Source organism: Suricata suricatta, chromosome X, assembly GCF_006229205.1.
Source record: "Suricata suricatta isolate VVHF042 chromosome X, meerkat_22Aug2017_6uvM2_HiC, whole genome shotgun sequence".
Lineage (NCBI taxonomy): Eukaryota > Metazoa > Chordata > Mammalia > Carnivora > Herpestidae > Suricata > Suricata suricatta.
The window spans coordinates 49,396,437-49,418,587 of NC_043717.1; the positions used below are offsets into that span (position 1 = coordinate 49,396,437).

At 39.3% G+C, this 22,151-nt stretch overlaps 1 protein-coding gene across 1 annotated transcript in view; it reads right to left on the minus strand.

Annotated features, from left to right (window-relative positions):
• The window catches only part of OPHN1 (oligophrenin 1), a 511,411-nt gene extending 493,145 nt beyond the window's left edge, over window positions 1–18,266 (minus strand). The window contains 2 exon segments of the mRNA XM_029930777.1: window positions 17,429–17,586; window positions 18,181–18,266. Coding sequence (XP_029786637.1) covers window positions 17,429–17,582 — 154 coding nt within the window. The 5' untranslated portion in view covers window positions 17,583–17,586; window positions 18,181–18,266.
• Between the last annotated feature and the right edge of the window lie 3,885 nt (window positions 18,267–22,151).

Sequence of the window (22,151 nt, forward strand, 5' to 3'; positions counted from 1 at the left end):
ACTGGTTCAGTGCTTTAATCATCCAGATCCTGCTAGACTTGTTAGACCTGACAAAACAACAGCTTTGGTAATAATGCCAGACATGGACAAGGGCAAAATTGCCTTCTGTAAAGGAAATCTATCTAATGGGCTTTGCCCAGGAAACATGCCAATTATTCCCATATTACCAGGGAAGCAGAAGCTGATTAAAGGCACAGGGGTAAGAGAGAGGCAAAAAGATTGGTCCTAAATATCACTGCAGCACACCTATATTTATGACTGAATGGGGGCTGCCTAATATGAGGCATGAGGGAAGGGCCCAAAAGACTTTAACTCATAATTTAGAGGATGGCAGGTGAGTCATCAGAGCAGGGCCAGGCATAAAAACAAGGCACACTAAGGCAAGGTTTCTGAGAAGGCTTCCTAGGGTCTGGTAGGTAGCAATGGGCAATGCTGAGGAGAGTGAATAGTAAGAGTTTATCAGATAGTGAGACATAAGGAAATGTTGTTAGGCTCAAGTAGCAGAAGAGGACTGAGTACAAAGCCAGGCCAGAGCTGGGACATACATCAGGGAGAATTGGGTCACTACCATGGCAAGAAACTCTACAAGAAAGCCCAGAGACACAGACTTCTCAAACCCATCCTGCAAGGTATAACCACTGACCTCATTCTATAGAGTACAATACATTAGATACAGAAGAAAATTTGCAGCTCTTGGGAACTAGAAAATCTGGGTTTGGACCCCAATTTGCCACACATACTCGCCAAACAACTGAGCAAATCACCTAACTTCCCTGAATTTCAATTTCCTCATCTGTAAAACTGGGAGACCATTATCTGTCTTTGGTTACTTCAACTGTATAAGAGTAACACTAATAATACCCTGCCTGATTAGCTCATAGGGTTGTTGTAAAGATCAAGTTGAAGTCAAAGGTAAAACAGGTGAACTGAAAAATATGAAGAAAGTTGTTATACTTCCTTATTTTCATGAAGCATTATTATGTATGATATCAGTGCAAACATACAACTCCATCTAAGGATCAGAATGGTTTCAGACAAGATGGATACTAGCCCTAAAAGTCAACATTCACATAATTTGGGGCTAGATAATGCCTGCACCACCTATGCATCCTCTAGAATAACAAATTGGGTTGTTTTGTGAATAACATTTTATTGGCACAGAGCCACACCTGCTTGTTTACATATTGCCTAAGGCTGCTTTTGTACTAAAATGGCAGAGTTGAGTAGTTTCAGCAGAGACAATATAGCCCATGAGGACAAAAATAACGTAAAAAACTAAGTGGCCTATTAAAATATCCCCCAATTTTTCTGCCTTATTAAGTAATTTATAATTTTAAGCTTTATTTTATATCCCAAAAATGTAATGAATGTTGCCTAGGATCACCTTCTCCCCCACCATCAATATGAAGCTTTTTGAATTATTTTTAACCATCTCCATTAGCTTCAAAGAATTCTCCCTTAAAGACCTCTTCCTTGGTCTGGACTGTCTTCTTTACAGAATAGCACACAGTTGGTTGATGATGCCAAAAACTCTACCACAAGCTCTGGGCTATTAGCCCAGCCAGCTACCCGCTTCTTTATTGCTTTTCTCCAGCTTTCAAACCTTCATTGACGGCCTTTTCCTCTGTACATGCATACTGGTGGCTGCTCCTGTTTCTCTACAGTGGCCCCATATCTCTTTTTCATATTTGTTCTTTCTAAACTATCTGTTCATCTGAATAGCACTTATATTGCATTTCATCACTAAAAGGGATAAAAGCAATGTGGAACAGTGGAAAGAATGCTCAGAAAATATGTCTTAGATATACTACTGACTAGCAGTGGGAAAATACTTAAGCTCTCTAAGCCTTGGTTTCTTCATCTATAAAATGGAGATAATAACATTTTCTTTCTCAGATTAAGTCATATAACATATGCGAAAGTGTCTTGTATACTATAAAGTGCTTTCCAATTATTAACTTATATCCATATCTATATCCACATCCAGGTAACTGATCAGTGTAAGATCACTTCCACAGATTCCAGCCTTGCTGTTGTCCAGTACAAACATTACCATATCTAAAACAACCCAATTTGCATTAGAATTACTTCTTCCTCATTCATAATTGGATTATCCAAACTCCACATTCCTGAAGGGGAATTCTATTACAGAAGATCTTTCTCTTGATCTTCTATTTCACCAAGCTACTAGGCAAAAGCCAGCTAGAAAAAGTACAGAAGTAACTTCAGACTCCCTGCACCTTCTTTCCCCTACTTGATTCCTGCAGGTCTGTGAAATGTGTGCCTGTCTTCAGGCCAACACTGGAGGTACATTCTTGGCAAGAGCCTGTAAAGAGAAAACAATTCTTTTCTTTCACAATCTGAAAGTGATTCTGAAAAAAATCACAGGCTCAGCAAAAAGAGGTTGTAAAGAGTAGAGACTGCTTTGTGAGGAACAGTGATATTGCAGGGAGCCCAGGACTGGGACTAGTTATTGAGTTCTAGTACTGACTCTGTGATTAACTGGCTCCATGATCATGGACAAGAACATTCCCTTTTAAGTTTGTTTCCTCATATGAAATATAAAGAGTTAAATGTTCTCTTAAACGGCTTTAGAACTCCATGAGTTCATTTCCAGCAAGACAGTGCCCATTAGTCAAAAAGAAAGGAAGTAGTTAAACAGCATCTGCTTTTCACAAAGGAGAATCATACAAAATGCCCAGAAGCCCCAGCTTTCCCTCCCCTTTCTGCTAGTGCAGCCATACAATCCCTAGCTGAGCCGTTACCCAATTAGCAAACTGATAAACTTTTACTTTCCCATTTGGTACCATTAACAGAATAACCATTCCAATAAACCCTGAAATACTGAGCATGGGCATGGATTCTAGAAGACAAATCTCTCCAGACAAACCAAATATGAAGAGATATCAATATTTACCATATTAAGAGGAAGAGAAATTCAGCATGGTGACCATGGTAGCAGGAACATTCTCTTTACAATTCCCTTTCCATTTTTTGTTTTTGTCCTCTAAGCAAGAGTTGTAAGGGGCAGCTATAAAAACACCTTGATATCTTGTTACCCATCACCCTTCCCCCACCTAATGAACTCAGGATGGATGATTTCAGGATTAGGCTCCAGCTGTCAACTGCTGCATAATACATTTTTTTCCAATCACATGGGAAGGTTTTTCCATGACAGCCTGGCTCTGGAAAGAGAACTGGAAGCTGAAATGTGGCCCTCCTATTTCTGAGAAATCCTTAATGAAAACCTTTTGCAAGAACTGCCTTGAAGTTCCTAATATGGTTCTAAAGTGCAGGGCCTAATGCTTGCCACTTATGAGAAATTTCATACTGCTTTATGATAAAAATAATTTGGGGAGAAGACTTTGTCACCTTCTAGTAATGCCACACATTTCCCAATTATACATTATCCACTACATGAAAAGCAGCTGCATTTGCTTAAAGACATCAAATGAGCAGAGAAGAGGGAAGGTGTTAGAAAATAGCCTCTCAGTGAAGGAAACAAAGAGGACGAGTGTCACACCATCAAAATATATAGCCATTCTTCTTTGACAAAGGAAAGAAAACACAACCAGATACTAATTAAATTGAGGCTAGACTTCTCAACAGGGAAAACCCCTTCTCAACAGGGAAAATTCCAGCTATGATGGTGGGGTGGTGCAAGGAATGAAAGGAAACTACTAGTACAGTTCTTTACTGCCAACTGGGTCATTTCAAATAAAAGCACCCTCAGCCTCAATAAAGAATATCCAGGCAGTTTTAATGCAAGATACCTTCTTAAAGCACAGTACAAAAAGAATCTTAGAATGGAAAACTAGGAAATCTGATTCTGGTACCGATCTGAACTCCAGCTCTAGGTCCCTGGAGTTGGCTTCTTTTTCCCTGAATATAAACTCAACAAAGTGGACGTAAAGTTTTCTAAACAATCTTTCAGGTCTGTTATTCTCTAAGAACCAAAGGAAAATGTAGGTATATATCCCAAGCAACTGTTTCTCCATACCCAATGTTTAAAAAACATGGCCTTAAGATATAACTCACCACTAAGTATTGTATGGAAGTCATTTGACAATAAATTATATTAAAAAGATAATAAGATATAACTCACATATCACTCATTAAAGTGTACAATTAAGTGGCTTTTAGCATAGTCACAAAGTTGTGCAACTATCAAATTTTAGAAAATTCACAACCCCAAAAAGAAATCTTTTACCTATTGGCAGTCAAAACACATCCTAACCCTCTCCTCCAGCCTTAAACAACTACTAATCTAATATACCTAGTTTTTCTAGTGTTTTTTTTAACATAATAAAGTAGTAGGCTTTTAAAAATATATCTATTAAGTTAAAAATATGCAATTTTTCTCTTATCCTAGTTATTTGGTGTATTACATTATTACATTGATTAATTTTCAGATGTTAAACTAATTTTGCATTCTTGAAATAAATTCCACTTGATTATGGTATATAATCCTTTTATATGTTGCTGTATTTGATTTCCTAGCATTTTGTTGAGGACATTCGCATGTAAATTATTAAGGGAATTTGATCTAGTTTATTTTTTTGTGATGTCTGGTTTTCCTATCAGGATACTACTGGCCCCAGACAATGTGGTAAGAAGTGTTCTCTCCCCTTCCAAATTTTGGAAGAGTTTGCAAAGGATGGGTGTTAATTTTTCTTTAATTTTTTAATGTTTATTTATTTTTGAGAGAGACAGAGCATGAGTGGGGGAGGGGCACGGACTGCTTTTCTTGCATCGCATAATTTCTGGCACATTTTATTTTCGTTTTTGTTCATTCCAAAGTACTTTCTAATTTCCCTTATGATTTCTTTGAGTCACTAGACACTTAGGAACATGATATTTAATTTTCACATATTTGTGAATTACCTAAATATCCTTTCGTTACTCATTTGTAATTTCATTCCACTGTAGCTAGAGAATATACTTTATGTGAATAAATATATTCAGTCATGTTTTGTGACGTACCAGAGGGTCTACCCTGAAAAATGTGCCACGTGCACTTGAGAAGAATGTATACCTGCTGCTGTCATATAGAGCGTTCTACAAATGTCTGTAAAGCGTCTAATTGGTTTACAGTTTTGTTCTAGTCTTCTATTTCCTTGTTGATCTCTGTCTAGTTAATCTATCCCTTATTGAAAGCAGAATATTGTGGTCTCTTGTTACTATTGGTAGAGTATCTATTGCTCCCTTCAATTCTGTCCACTTTTGCTTCATGTATTTTGGAGCTTTATTATGAAATGTATAGCTTCATAATTTTATATCTTCCTGATATATGGGTTGTTTACCATGATAAAATATTTTTCTTGGCATATCAAGAATATTTGGTCTTAAAATCTATGTTGTCTGATATTAGTATAGCCACCACAACTCTCTTTGATTACTGTTTGCTTGGCACATTTTTCCAAATTTTTATTCTTACCATTTGTGTCTTTCAATCCAAAATGTGTTTCTTAAAGATACACACACACACACACACACACACACACACACACGAGAGAGAGAGAGAGAGAGAGAGAGAGAAAGAGAGAGAGAGATAGAGAGCGAACACATGCATAGTGGGGAGAGGTGCAGAAGGAGAGAGAGAGAAAATCTGAAGCAGGCTCCATGCTCAGTGTGGAACCCAAAGCGGGGCTCAATCCCACAACTCTGGGATAATGACCTAAGCTAAAATCAAGAGTCAGATGTTCAACCGAGTCACCCAGGCACCCAAGACAGTATTATTTTAATCAATTTATTCATTTTACTAATCCCTGTCTTTCTATTGCAGTGCATTCCATTCACACTTAAGATAATTGCTGATAGGCAGGATTTATGTTTACCATTTATTTTATTTTCTATATGTCTTATATTATTTCCTCTCTTCCTCTATTACTAACTTCTTCTGTGTTAAACAGATATTGTCTATTTTACTACTTTAATTCCTTTGTTGTTTCTTTCACTATATATCTTTTAGTTATTTTGTTAGTGGCTGACCTCAGAATTACAATTACCATCTTAATTTAAGACAATCTAGTTCAGATGAGTTTTAACTTAATTAGGAAGAATGCAAAAACATGGTATCAGTATAATTATTTCCTCTCCCCTGCTTTGTGCTGTATTGTCACATGTATTACATTTTTGTCATTAATGATACATCATTAGCTATATCATTAGCTCACTGATATAGTTTTAGAGCTTTTGCATTAGGCAGTTGTCATTAAATCAGGTAGGAAGAAAAAGAGTGGTGATACTGTCTTTTATATCTACATATGTCATTACATTTTCTGGTACTCTTCATATTTATTACAGATTTGAGTTATCATTCATCATTATTTCATTTCATCCCAAAAGATTCCCATTAGTATATCTTATAGGGCAGGATTGCTAGAGACAAATTCTCAGTTTTTGTTTTTGTTTATCTGAGAATGTCTTAATTTTTCCCTTGTGTTTTGAAGAATACAGGATAGTTTTCATGAATACAGAATTCTTGGTTGACATTATTTTTCTTTCGCCACTTTGAATACGTCAGCGCACTGCCTTCTGGTTCCCATCTTTTGGTTCATTATAAGTTAACGTTTAAAATGATTAGGAATCCTATTTATCTCACGAGTTCCTTGGCTTCTTTCAAGATTCTGTCTCTGGTTTTCATCAGTTTGACTATAATGTATCTAGGTATGGCCTTCTTGGATTTTATCCTACTTGGAGTTTTTTGAGCTTCCTAAATATGGAGATTACTGTTGTTCATCAAATTTAGGAAGATTTGGGCCATTATTTTTTCAAATATTCTTTCAGCTCCTTTCAATCTATCTTCTCCTGGGAGTTCCATTATGCGTATGTTGTACACCTGATGGCGTCCCACAGTTTCTGGGGCTCTGCTCATTTTTTTCATTTTTTCCTCATCTTTTGCTCAAACTGGATAATCCCAATTGACATATCTTCAAGTTCTATTACTATTACTATTATTATTATTATTATTATTATTATAGCTCAAATCTGCTATAAAACCTCTCTAGTGAATTTTTCATTTCAGCTATTCTACCTTTGAATTCAAGAATCTCACTTGTTTTTCTTTTATAATTTTTATCTCTTTACAATATCTCTTTGGTGGTACACTGTTCTCATGCATTTCTTTAATCTTTAGACATGGTTTCCTTTATTTCTTTGACTATGTTTATATTAGCTAATTTAATTTTTGTCTAAATTTCAACATTTAGGCCACATTAGGGACAGTCTCTACTGATGTTTTTTTATTTTCCTGCATAAGGGCCAAACTTTTTTGTTTTGCATACCTAATCATTTTTGTTGAAAATAGGGCATTTTAGACAATCTAATGTGGTACCTCTAGAAATCATATCCTGACCCCTAGAATAGCAAAAGTTGCTATTGTTGTTTTGTTATTCTTGTTATTGTTGCTGCTTTGTTTGGTGTCTTTCTTGGACTGATTATTTAATGTTTGTATTCCTTGCTACTGACATATCTGTTTAGTTGGCTTAGTGGCCAGCTTGTGATTTTTCAGAGATCTTTTTAAATGTCTTAAACCACTATGACTTCCACCTTTTGCCAAGGAGATCTATGTATATGGTGGGGCATTCCCTCAATACTCAGCCAGGTAGTTTACAACGCTGCTTCAAATTTAGCCATAGGGAAGAAATCAGAAACTTCTCAGGTCTTTTCTAGGCACATGCGCAGCCCCAAGCATGCATGTGGCATTCTAGATTTCAGGAATATGTTAGAGCTTTCCAAAGCCCCTGATGGGTATCTCATTACCCATTTCTTCTTATGTTTTTGTCCAGATTCTTGGTTGCCCTACTGATATTGCAGATTCAGGCAGCTGTAATGTGAAACACTCTGGGGACAGAACTTTTCACACGAAGGAAACAGAACCCCTGAAAATGGGGCTTTTCTAGGTATCTTTGTGACAGGTTAAATAATGACAAGCCTCTGAGAATGTGAGTTTTGGGGGAGCTACAAACTCAGGGTTCCCCCTCCTATGCTAAAAGAGCTAGCTTCCATAGCTATTGTAGTTATGTGGCTAGATTCTCAAGGCTACCCCAAAGCTCAGGAGAAGGGAATAGGAAACAGGGTAACTTACAAAGACACAGAGGAAAGCATATTGTAATCCAGGCCTATTTCAAGAAACTAGAAAAAGCGCAAATACAAAATCTAACAGCGCACTTAAAAGAACTAAGAGAATAGCAAGAGCAGCCCAAACCCACCAGATAAAGAGAAATAATAAATATCAGGGCAGAAATAAACAATGTAGAATCCAAAACCCAGCTGAACAGATCAATGAAACCAAGAGTTGGTTTTGTGAAAAAATACATAAAATTGAAAAACATCTAGCCAGGCTTCTCAAAAAGAAAAGAGAGAGTACCCAAACAGACAAAATCACAAATGAAAACGGATCTACTACAACCAATCCCTCAGAAATACAATCAATCATCGGGGAATACCATGAAAATGCATATAGCAACAAACGGGACAACCTAGCAAAAATAGACACATATGCACTACCTAACTCACATCCCAAACACACACGCACTACCAAATTCAAATGGGAGGAGATAGAGAATCTGGACAGACCCATAACCAGTGAGGAAATCGAATCCGTTATCAAAAATCTCCCAATGAATAAGAGCCCAGGGCCAGATGGTTTCCCTGGGGAATTCTACCAGACATTTGAAGCAGAGTTAATACCCATTCTTTTCAAGCTAGTCCAAAAAATTGAAATAGAAGGAAAACTTCCAGACTCATTCTATGAAGCCAGCATCACTATGAATACCAAATCAGAGACCCAACAAAAAGGGAGAACCACAGACCAATATCCTTAATGAACACATATGCAAAAATACTCAACAAGATACCAGCAAATTTAATTCAACAGCATATAAAAAGAATTATCCACCGTGATCAACTGGGATTCATTCCTGGGTTATAGAGCTGGTTCAATATTCGCAAACCCATCTATGTGATACATCACATTAACAAAAGAAAAGATTGAAACCATATGATGCTTTCAATAGATGCAGAAAAAGCATTTGACAAAATACAGCATCCTTTCTTAATAACAAAGCCCAAGAAAGACAAGATAGAAGGAACTTACTTAAACATCATAAAAGCCATTTGTGTAAAGCCCACAACTAATATCATCCTCAATGGGGAAAAAATAAGAGCTATCCCCCAAAGATCGGGAACATGTAAAGGATATCATACCCACCACTGTTGTCTGCATAATGCTGGAAGTCCTAGCATGACCAATCAGACAACAAAAGGAACGAAAAGGCATCATAATTGGCAAAGATGAAATCACTTTCACTTTTCGCAGATGACATGATACTCACATTGAAAACCCGACACACTCCATGGTAAGCCTGCTAGAACTGATCCATAAATTCAGCAAAGTCACAGGGTACAAAATCAACATACAGAAATCAGTTGCATTTTTATACACCAATACTGAAGCAATAGAAATAGAAATCAAGAAACTTATCCCATTCACAATTGCACAAAAAACCATAAAATACCTAAGAATAAACCTAATCAAAGATGTAAAAGATCTATATGATGATAACTATAGAAAACTTATGAAGGAAATTGAAGAAGACACAAAGAAATGGAAAACATTCCATGCTCATGGATCAGAATAAACATTGTGAAAATGTCATTACTACCATAGCAATCTACACATTCAATGCAATCCCCATCAAAGTTGAACCAGCATTCTTGACAAAGCTAGAACAAACTATCCTAAAATTTGTATGGAACCACAAAAGACCCAAATAGCCAAAGTAATATTGAAGAAGAAAACCAAAATAGGAGGCATCACAATCCCAGAATTTAGCCTCTACTACAAAAGCTGTCATCATCAAACAAGTATGGTATTAGCACAAAAACAGACACATAGACCAATGGAATAGAATAGAGAACCCAGAACTGGACCCACAAGTAGATGGCCAATTAATCTTTGACAAGCAGCAAAGAGTATCCAATGGAAAATAGACAGCCTCTTCAACAGATGGTGCTGGGAGAACTGGACAGCAACATGAAGAAGAATGAAACTCGACCACATTCTTACACCATACAAAAACAGTAAACTCAAAATGGATGAAGGACACTGGATGTGAGACCAGAAACCAACAAAACCTATGAGAAGAAAGCAGGAAACAATTTCCTTGACCTCAACTGCAGCAATTTCCTACTCAATACATCCTCAAAGGCAAAGGAATCAAGAGTAAAAATGAACTATTGGGACCTCATCAAGATAAAAAGCTTCTGCACTACAAAGGAAACAATCAAAACTAATAGGCAACTAATGGAATGGGAAAAGAGAGTTCCAAGTGACATACTAGATAAAGGCTAATATCTAACATCTGTAAGAAACTCACCAAATTCCACACGAAAAACACAAGTAATCCAGTGAAGAAATGTGTAAAAGATATGAATAGACACTTCTCCAAAGAGGACATCCAGATGGCCAACAGACACATGAAACAATGTTCAGGGTCACTCATCATCAGGGAAATACAAATCAAAGCCACACTGAAATACCACCTCATGCTGGTCAGAGTGGCTAAAATAAACAAATCAGGAAACTATAGATGCTGGCAAGGTTGTGGAGAAATGGGCGCCCTCCTACACTGTTGGTGGGAATGTAAACTAATGCAGCCACTATGAAAAACAGCATGGAGGTTTCTCAAAAAATTAACAATAGAACACAAAAAATTAACAATAACACTGCTAGGAATTTACCCAAAGAATACAGAAGTGCTGATGCATAGGAGCACATGTATCCCAACATTCATAGCAGCACTTTCAACAATAGTCAAATCATGGAAAGAGCCTAAAGGTCCATCAACTGATGAATGGATCAAGAAGATGTGGGTTATCTATATAATGGAATACTACATGGCAGTGAGAAAAAATGAAATCTGGCCATCAGCAGCAACGCGGATGAAACTTGAAGGTGTCATGCTAAGAGAAATAAATCAGGTAGAGAACGACAGATACAATATGTTTTTACTCATAAGTATAACAGGAGAAACTTAACAGTGGGCCATGGGGGAGTGAAAAGGGGAAAAATAGTTGGGGAGAGGAAGGGAGTCAAACCATGAGAGACTCTTGAATACTGAGAACAAACTGAGGGTTGATAGGGGGTGGGGGAGAGGAGAAAGGAGGTGATTGGCATGGAGGAGGGCACTTGTGGGGATGAGCACTGGGTGTTATATGGAAACCAACTTGACAATAAACTATAAAAGAAATATAAATAAATAAATAAATGAAAAATAAAATAAAATGAATTATTATTGTCTAAAATAAATGATTTTATTTTTTTAAATGTTTTATTTATTTTTGATACAGAGAGAGACAGACCATGAGAGAGGGAGGGGCAGAGACAGAAGGAGAGACAGAACTGGAAGCAGGCTCCAGACTCTGAGCTAGCTGTCAGCACAGAGCCTGACACAGGGCTCGAACCCACGAATGTGAGATCTGACCTGAGTTGAAGCCGGAGGCTTAACCGACTGAGCCACCCAGGCACCCCTATAAATAAATGATTTTAAAGCAAAAAGATAACCAGGGATCTTCACTTCAGTTCAAGTTTATTGCCATCACAATAATTTTCTTTAAAATGCAACAAATTTTACAAAAAGCCTCAAATCCTGGTGCTACAGAAGTTCAACATGTTTTCATCAACTCTTTAGATTACTGCAAGCTGTTGTTCATTTCCAGAGTTATGAAAAAGTTAATTTTTTGCCAGTGTCCATTTTCCTTTTACAGAGTTGATTTTCTGATGTCATTATTTTTTTAATGTTTATTTATTTTTGAGGAGACAGAGACAGAGCATGAGTGGGGGAGGGGCAGAGAGAGAGAGAGAGAGGGAGGCACAGAATCTGAAGCAGGCTCCAGGCTCCCTGAGGTTGCAGAGAGCCCAGCTCACAAACTGCAAGATCATGACCTGAGCCGAAGCTGGACACCTAACAACCGATCCACCCTGGTCCCCCTCTGATGTCTTCAATCTACAATTCCCTCCAAAACGATCTTAAAGAAATCTTACCCCAGTGTGGCTGGAAATTTGCCTACAATGAAACATACTCCTGAGGAAGCAGAAGTTAAAAGAAGCAAAGGGATGGGGCGCCTGGGTGGCTCAGTTGGTTAAGCGTCCAGCTTCAGCTAAGGTCACGATCTCACGGTTCATGGGTTCGAGCCCCGTGTCAGGCTCTGTGCTGACAGCTAGCTCAGAGCCTGGAGCCTGCTTCAGATTCTGTGTCTCCCTCTCTCTCTGACCCTCCCCTGCTCACGCTGTCTCTCTCTGTCTCTCAAAAATAAATAAAAAAACATTAAAAAAATTTTAAATAAAAGAAGCAATGGGGTAAAGTATTTTTAAAGGATAAACAGGTACTTGTTGTTGACTCTAAGGTGTATAATGGGGAATTGACACATAACAGGAGAGAAAAGGCTTAACCTTTAGTACCTTATGAATTTTCTACCATGTTCATGTGTTTGTTACCTATCAGGAAAAATTTTAATATACTTATAAAAGAAGAAGGAGACAGTAGATACTTTAGATTTTCCCTCAAGTTTCCATGAGATCTACACACGCTGTCTGTTTCTGAGAAAATCTCCATTTACTTGAAGAGTCTTGCTCATTATGAGGACCATTACTACCAAGAGAGTAAATCAGATAGCTTTCACTTAGGAGCTCTTCCTTTTCAGTTTATTCTTTTTCCTATGGAGAGTTACATCCCTATGATCTAGCTCCCTTTTCCCCCCACAAAGCCCCTCTTTGTAACATGATAGAATATATATCATACCCTGAACATAGCTCTTTTCACAATTGAAATTAAATTATTTAAGTGAGTAATCAGATGTTTAATGTATGCTCCAAGAGGGAGAGCCCATAGAAGCTTTATTCACCATTATATCCTCAATTCCCAAGATAGTATCTGACACATTTAGGTGCTTAGTAAATCCATGTCGAATTCAATTGAATTGCCTTTATATTGTACAAGGCTTTAGCACTTGATGCAAGCCCAATAAAGCATCATGAGGATACTCTACCCAACTAGGGAAAAATATCAGCTCAAGATTTCCAGGGTACTTCCAGGGTTTCCCTGGTAAACCCTATTTCTTTCTAGATCTTCACAGGCTTTAGAAATTTTCAATAGTGAGGCACCTGGGTGCCTCAGTCCATTAAGCATCCAATTCTTGATCTCAGCTCAGGCCATGATCTCACAGTTCGTGGGTTTGTGCCCCATGCCAGTCTCTGCACACAGAACACATAGCCCGCTTGGAATTCTCACTCCATCTCTGCCCAAACCCCACTCCTGCCCACTCTCTCTCTCAAAATAAATAAACTTTAAAAAAAACTCTAGAAAATTTTCTGTAGTAATTGATTAGAAAAACAGATGCCAGATTAAACAAGTTTGTGGCTATATTTTAAAAAGTGAGGCTACCTTGGGGCACCTGGGTGGCTCAGTCAGTTAAGCATCCAACTTTAGCTCAGATCATGATCTCACAGTTTATGCGTTCGAGTTATACTCTCTATCTACAAAGAAAAATCTGAAGTACTTAACAAGTTCCTGCACAACCAAGGCCTCAACCTTCTTTTCCAACCTCATCTCCCAAAACTCCTTCCTGCACCGTATACATTGAAGATGACTTGAATTATCTGCTGGCCCTTTACATTCTCTATGTCATTCCTACAAGAAATTCTTGCCCTGAATACAGTGCAACACAGCAAAATAAGTAGGGCCTTTAGAGCCAGGTCTGGCTTCTAATTCAAACTCTTGCATTTTAGTTGAGAAAGTCACTTAATACCTCTGAACTTCAGTTTTCTCATCTATAAAATGGGAACAAAATCCTTACCTCATAAGGCTGTTATGATATTTTAATGGCTGGCACACGGGAACAGTTAAACAAGCATTATTACTTCTGACCAATTCCAATGCTACTTCCTCCTTTACTTCTCCTTGTCCTCCCACCAAGAAATGAGCTCTCCTGCCAGTGTCATGTGCCACGGTACCCACTTATTCCATTCTTATGGCTCTGATCCATATCTACGGTATATATGATAGTGACCTCTACTCATGTGTCTCTCCTACCAGTTTAGGAGACTAGTCTAGGCGTCTCATGACCTCTACTCATGTGTCTCTCCTACTAGTCTAGGAACTCTCTGATCACAGAATCTATGTGATCTATGACTTACCCTGCCACATCTGTGATAGCCCTGAGAACAGTGGCTTGAATACAGTATGTGCGCAAGTATTTACTGAATGAATGGTATGTGTTCACTGAACTATATATAGCATTTATTAAGTGTATCATGTTGCATCGTGATATAAGAAGAAGCCACATCACTTGTTCTGAATAATACCTAGCCCAAGTGCTTAGAAAATATTCAGACATCAGGGACTAAAACTCCCAGCAGAAAAACAAAGACAAACAGAAAAGCAGGAAATACGTTCACCTTTTAGTGAACGGTATTTCACCTTTCCATTAGTTTATGTTATAATCATCATCTTGTACTCTGACAATTATAAATAGATAACATTTAAAGGGTGGGGGGGACTCAACCACTTCCCCAAGGGAGAAACGGTATTCTTCATAACAACAATGACCTATAAGCACAAAAGTAAATCTAAATATTCAAAAGGCACCTACATTTAATGAATAAATCATCACACACAGTTATGACTAAAACCTTATCTGGAGCTCTGTATGAAATCAGACACAAGAAAAAGCAGAGAAATCAAGTTCCACCCAGGTTAACAACTCTAACAAAAACTGCAGCTAGTTTTTGCAGCACAATGGACCAAGTTTCATTGGTTACTAGGGACACTAGCCGTTTGATTTGATATTCAATTTAATAAATTATATAGAAAGGTGTCTATCATTCTTTCTGACTTTAATGACAGACTCCAACTGCCAAAACAAATACCCACACAGAATACAAAATTAACTGCTGAGATATGCCAACCAATGAAGGGAGTGACATTTTCCAATAAGATGACAGCAAAAAAATATGCTTCCAACTAATTCTGCTTATGCAGTTCCCTTCAGAAACCTCCTGAAAAATATACATTCACCAGCAGATACATTATTAGCCTAAAGACATGCTATCAACAACTCCCAATGCTTAGTTGTTTCCATTTACAAAGCATTTTCATAATCTATTTACTCCCTTGAGTCTCACCACCACGCAACCATGTGAGGTGGGTATAATTCCCTCCCATTTAAAGATAAAGTCAGCAATTTGTGCCATCTAATCCCAAGATGGTGAAGCCAGGTCTTCTAACTCCGGTTACAGTGTTCTCTTTTCCTGTTTCCTTCACACAAAGCAAAAGCATAACTTTGTTTTGCTTCCCCACTTATTCTCAGACAGCTAGCACAGCATGAGGAAGTAGAGTGGGAGTATCAACATCTGTGGTTCAGACAGTAGGAAACATCCTGCTTTTGCCTCTACCTAATCATGTTTTTAGAATCATGCAACCTAAAGGAAAGAAGTGGACTGTGGATTAGCTGCTGGGTTTTATTTCCTAACTGTACTATTTTGACTTTCTATGTAAATTCACAAACAGAAAACCACCCTGAATATCCAGAAGCCCCATGGGCCAAAATATTTCCTGGCTCTTCTACCATATGCAAAAGTTTAGGCCTGCATAATTGCTGACTCTTACCACTCTTAGTCTCAGAAAAGGAAAGAATAAAAACCATAACTTGCCCCTAGCTTACAAAAATTTGCCCTTCCTCAAATGTTTTGTGGCACTGTTTATTTTTTCCTAAAAATCTCAATCTCCCTGCTGTGCCTTAGAAGGTCACTTTTTAGCACAAACACTTTCTGCTTACCATATACTTCACAAAACCTTTCCCCTTCTGGGACTTATGACGAGTTACATTTGACAGCAGATGCTACACCAAGAAGTTTATCACAATAAGTAAATTTTTAAAAATCTTTAACCTCTCAATGAATTCAATTAAGTGGCAACATACCCCAAAAGCTGGCCTATGTCTCTAAGGATCAGCATTTCAAGGGGGAGGGAGGGTAGAGGGTGATGGTCATGGTGGGGGGCACTTGTGGGGAGAAGCACTGGGTGTTATATGGAAACCAATTTAATGATAAACTATTAAAAAAAACAAATACCCCATCTTTAAGGTGCTGCCAAGTATGTTCTCTTGTTTGGACCACAACAGTACAAAACATTAAATAATCAAGCTCAATCAAGTGAATGGCAGGAACGTGGACAATTTATATATTCTGACCAAAGTGTGCAGACAGCACGCCAGCAGTAAAAGCGAACTCACAGGAGCAAATCAGAATTGCTGCATAAAAATACCAAATGGTAGCAGTTACCACAGCCTTTCTCCCTGCTCCTCATTGGCTGTATCTGCCTCAAAGGAGGTAACCGCACTGGACTTAGACATAGTCTTTCGGGGATAAATCCATTCAGAACAAAGTTATAAACATACAGGACATATTTACCTGTGACTTTATTTTTCACAGCCATTTTTCAGCCAAGAAGAGAAAAAAGGGTCACTCTACCCAATCGCTATCCTCCCATTCTTCTGGGTACACTCTGGCACAAAAGGCTAGTTTGCCTGCACTCCTGTTGGGAATGTTTATTATTCTTTCTCTTAATCTCCTGCCAACTAGCAGAAATAAAAACTCCACAGGTGGGGAAGAGGGTAGGGTCCCACAGCTGTCAGCTGTGACCGCTGGGAAAGCCAAGCTAGGTGAAATTCCTTCAGACTAGTGGCTCTTAACCCTAGCCTTATAATATGCTCCTTGTGGGGGCTGGAATCCTTGAGTCAGGTGCTAGGCAAGTCTTTATTTCACCCCCAAGCAAAATTCAGTGGCATATGAGGCCTTCCAATAATTCTGAGCTTAGACTGACTTTGACCAAAGCCATAGCTCAGTAACTTGAAAAAAATCACTGGAGCAAAGGTGCTTTCCTTAGAAAACAAGTTGATACAGGGAATTTTTTACTGCCCCCACACTTATCTGTAGAGACCAGAGGCTAGAACAAAACCATTACTCAAGCTGCAGGCCTCAATCGCGTTTTCTTCAGGAGGTGCTAGGGCAGTTCCTTGGTCAGCTTGGATGTTTCCTTACCCAAGACATGACTAGTAAACATGTCTGACAGTACAGGCAAATTGTCCCTTTCGAACAACAACTTGCCAAGTAAGAATAGGTGCAGACTACAGATCCTGTCTTATAAGGTCAAGGCCACTAAAGGGAAAGGCCCAAAGTTCTAGTTACATCCACCACCTTCCACTTCTACTGATCCCACTTTAGAAGGGTTCAGAAACCCATTCAGCTCAGAGAACAGGATTGGAAATCACCCTGAATCCTCCCTTCTCCTGTGGTGTGGAAGAGCTTAAAGGCCAGAGCCACTGTCTCAGGGAAACGGCTCATCCATCGAAGCCTTCCACTTACTTCTCATTGCACTGATAAGCGCGTTGCCATCTTTGATCACGTCCTTAATGAATTTATTGGTCCTCTCCAGCTCCAGCTCATAACACTTGAGCCTGTCTCTGAAATCAGGGCTGTCCAGGTAGCAGTCGCTGAACTCCAGCGGGGGATGCCCCATGGTTCTGTTGGCGAGGTTTGAAAGACAAGAAAGACACAAAGACCAAGAGCATCAGCGGCACAGTAGAGGGGGATAGATGCGGGACCCGCCTGGGAAATTCTTAGCCTCCCTCCCTTTGGAGGACAGGTACCTGTTCCGTTGAGATTCCCGGGTAGAGCCGGCTGGTCTGTACCGGAAACGGGCGGCTGGCAATTGCTTCAGGTGACACGGAAAGCAAACTAATGCGGTCAGACCCTGGCTGGGTTCTTATGCCTAGCAAGCAGCATGCCCCTAAGGCACTGCCTCCGCAAACAGGCGGCCCAGCTTGCCTCCGGAGACCAGCAGGATCCTTCCTGAGCAACTACAAACGCGACAATTCGGCCCGCCCAGGGTGTAGGCTGTCGCGAGCGCTGGGGCTGGAACCCTACTCTCCGCGCTCCCAGTTCCCGAGCTAGCTGAAGATTTCCTTTGCCGAACTCCGCGGGCAGCCCAGATTTTACTGTCCCCTCCCCCTTCTTAAAGCCAGAGCTCCTGCCCCGCCCCAGCGAACCCTTGTGCCGAGCCTCAGCACTAGGGCTCCTTCTCCAACTGTTTTTCTCGCACCCTGGGATTGTGTTACCAAAGCGCTCTTGCTCCCAAGAGTTCTTCCTGGTCCGAGGGAGCCGGCCTGCTGTCCTGTTAGGCGCCGGAGGGGTTAAGCCTAGGAGGCAGTGAAACGTAGCCTTCCACCCTAGATACCCTAGAGGGAAGAGGAGGGCGATATCACTACGCACAATAGCTGCAGTAGCCTGGCACTTCCCAGCGGAAACTGGGGAACAGTTGGCTCCCTAGGACTCCAGCTGGAAAGCGTGGCGGCCTGGGAGATGTAGTCTTTCCGTTTCTTGCCCCATGACTCCTCCCTGCCATCTCCCCATTCCTCAGCCGGGGCGGCGGCTCTCCAAGTAAGAAGTTCCCAGCCTGCCCCAGGCTAACTCCTCAGGCCCAGCCTCGAGGGGCAGGTGCGCGGCACTGGAGCCTTTCTTTAAGTGGAAAGTATCCAAAAAGAGCGAGAGAACCGAAAGGCGTCAATGGTGAGAGGCTCTCTCTCACTTCCCATTACTTGGCTGTATTTTTTTCCTTGCTCTCTTTCCAACATCCCTCTGAGGGAGCAACTTCTTTTCCTCTTCCCTTGCCCATTTTCCCTGGTCCTACTGTTCTAAATCCCATGAGTCTTAGACCTGACAACCTGAAGGGTTGAGTGCTACTCTAGGATCTCATTGTTACGTTCAGAAACCCCTTGCCAAAGGAAGGGAGAACATACTTAGGAGTTCACTGTTTTCTGAATAGGACCTCAGAACATGGTTTTTATGACTCAACTCACTGCATAGGTTGTTCATTAAAGCACATAATTTTCCATGTATATGCGGAAAATCTAAGAAGAAGATGTTATAAATTGTCTTTCAGCTTAGCAAAGAGACCTCTTGTTCATTGTCCAAGGTAGATAGAACTGGGGCTACTGTTGCAGGTGGATGCCTTGAGATCAAATGTAGCTACAGGTTGGAAAACCATGTGTACATGGGCAAAAGGATCCATTTTTATTTTGGAGAAGTGTTTAGATTACATTGCCCTGTGATGAAAGCCAGGAAAAGCCAGAACTGAAGGGGGTTGTAAACAAAGTAATAATGCCCAAGCCACCTGTACTGGTGTTATATTTCTTATAGTTTTATCTTATGGTTCTGGAAGTCAGAAATCAGAAATGGGCCTCACTGGGTCAAAACCAAGATATCACAGGGCTGCTCTCCTTTCTGGAGGCTCTAGGAAAGAATCCACTTCCCTGCCTTTTCCAACTTCTAGAAGCTTTCTCCATTCCTTGGCTCATAGCCCCCTTCCTCTGTTGTCAAAGTCAGTAATGGCTAATCAAGCCTTTCTCCCACTGCATTATTCTGACACTAACACTCCTGCCTTCCTCTTTCACTTATAAGAACCAACCAAATAACACGGGGTTATCTCCCCATCTCAAGATCCTTAACAGAATCACATCTGCAAAGTTGTTGTTGTTGTTGTTGTTGTCGTCGTCGTCTTCCTCGTTACCCTGTAAGGTAACATATCCACCAGTTCCAGGGAATAGGACGTGGGCATATTTGGCAGGAACATTCTTCTGTCCACACAACCTGTAATCCTATAAACCCACTTCATTAATCCTCAAAACAATCCTATAAGGTTAGTATTATTATTATACCCATTTAAAGATACCTGAGTTGAAGAGAAGTTAAATGACTTGTGAAAAGACACACAGCTAGCTAGTTAAGTTACAGTTTTTGAACTTGAGCCTAGCCTGGCTGGTTCTAACCACTGCACTATACCACAGTATGGGAAAGAGTCCAATGAAGAAACACCTTCAGAAAATTAATGAGTAGCCACATCCCAGGGAAGGATTTTATTTCCAACTCCTTTTATCTTCATGAGAAAATGCCAGAAATGGGCTTTAAAAGCACCAATGCACGTACTAAAGAAGGTGCCCACTAAACAGGTATATGGTCTTTCATTCTAGCAAGGTTCCTTATAGCATTCATTCACTAATTTGACAAGTATTTATTGCATATCTGCTATAAGCCTTGATATACAAAGTTATAACTAGTTTCATCACTGTGATCATTACCATTGACATTACTAATGTTAAGTACACTCATGCTTGTCTAACTTCCTATACTCAGTGTTTTTAGTCTTCTGTTTGTTCCTTTATTTTTTTAATGTTTTATTTATTTTTGATACAGAGAGAGACAGAGCATGAGAGGGGGAGGGGCAGAGAGAGAAGGAGACACAGAACCCGAAGCAGGCTCCAGACTCTGAGCTAGCTGTCAATGCAGAGCCTAACTCAGGGCTCAAACCCACGAACGTGAGATCTGACCTGAGCCGAAGTCAGAGGCTTATCCGAATGAGCCACCCAGGTGACCCTGTTTTTTCCTTTACCTAGGCAATGAGGCTGAAGTGCAGAGGAAAACAAATGCCCTGGATCAAATACCAGATAAGAAAGAGGGTTAAAATTAGAATTCAGTCCTTCAAATATTAGCTGCATTAATTGAGCATATCCTAGAAGCTTTTTACAGATTATAATTCACCCTCACAACAACCATATAGGATTGGGATCTTCAAACTTTTATCCACATAAACCCTAGAATAATTTTGAGAAGCTATGTACTATCTCACATATTTTTATGTTGATATCTAAATTTTTTCATCATGTTTAAATAGTTCCAAAAGGTATAATATCTAGCATACTATATACATATGGACAATTTAAAATAAAACTGTTATATTACACTTTTAAAGATTTTCATTGGTTTCTAAATACCAGAGCAATTTGATGCCTATCAAACATTAAACACTAAAGTGTAAACTTTCCTTTATCCTTCAGAAAATTTACATTGTTCCTTTTTCTCCTTGAAATCAAATGTCCATTGCATTCTCCCCATAGAATTGTATTACATTAGAATGTATTTTTATACTTGAAAATCTTGTATTGATAACCATATTGAATTTCTCTGCAACAAAGACACATCCATAAATAGAAATTTAATTATTTTTATTTCCTTGTGATCATAGCCCCCATGTATAAAACGTCTTCTAGAATGAGTTACAATTGTTATGCATACACAATAAATTTAAAAAAACATATTTTTTTCAGATCTCATAAACCTTGTTTGTAATAACAAACCTTAAATGCCCACTGTACAATTAGAGCATTCTGAGAACCAGCACGGAGGTCACAAACCCTCCTGTCAATATGAACCATGGAATAGGATTGTGCTGCTATCCCTAGGATATCTTGTTTCATGGGTCAAAGATTTGAGTCAATTAATGATCTTATATTATTTGAGTGAGTAAGCCCAAGTTTGGTCATTCAGGGTTTTTTTTCTTTTTTTTTAAGTTTTTATTTAAATTCCAGTTAGTTAACAAACAGTGTAATATTAGTTTTAGGTGTACAATATGGTGATTGAATACTTCCATACAACACCAGGTACTCATCACAATAAGTGCCCTACTTAATGCCTATCACTTATTTAACCCATCATCCCACCTACCTCTCCACTGATAACCATCAGTATTTTTCTCTATAATGTTCTAACAAGAGTATAATTTGTTTTTAAGTAGGAAACAAAAAAAGAACAACATAAATTTACCTTTTACATTTTATTTTATTTTTTTCCATAATATTTTATTGTCAAATGGTTTTCCATACAACCCCCAGTGCTCTTCCCCTCAAGTGCCCTCCACCATCACCACCACCTCTTTTCCCCCCTCCCCTTCCCCCTCAACCCTCAGTTCATTCTCAGCATTCAATAGTCTCTCAAGTTTTGCATCCCTCTCTCTCCCCAACTCTCTCTCCCTCCTCTGCTCCCCCTGGTTCTCCGTTAGGTCTCTCTTGTTTTCCTGCTAGACCTATGAGTGCAAACATATGGTTTCTGTCCTTCTCTGCCTGGCTTACTTCACTCAGCATGACACCCTCAAGGTCCATCCACTTTCCTACAAAGGGCCATATGTCATTCCCTCTCATTGCCATGTAGTACTCCATCGTGAATATATACCACATCTTCTTGATCCATTTGTCAG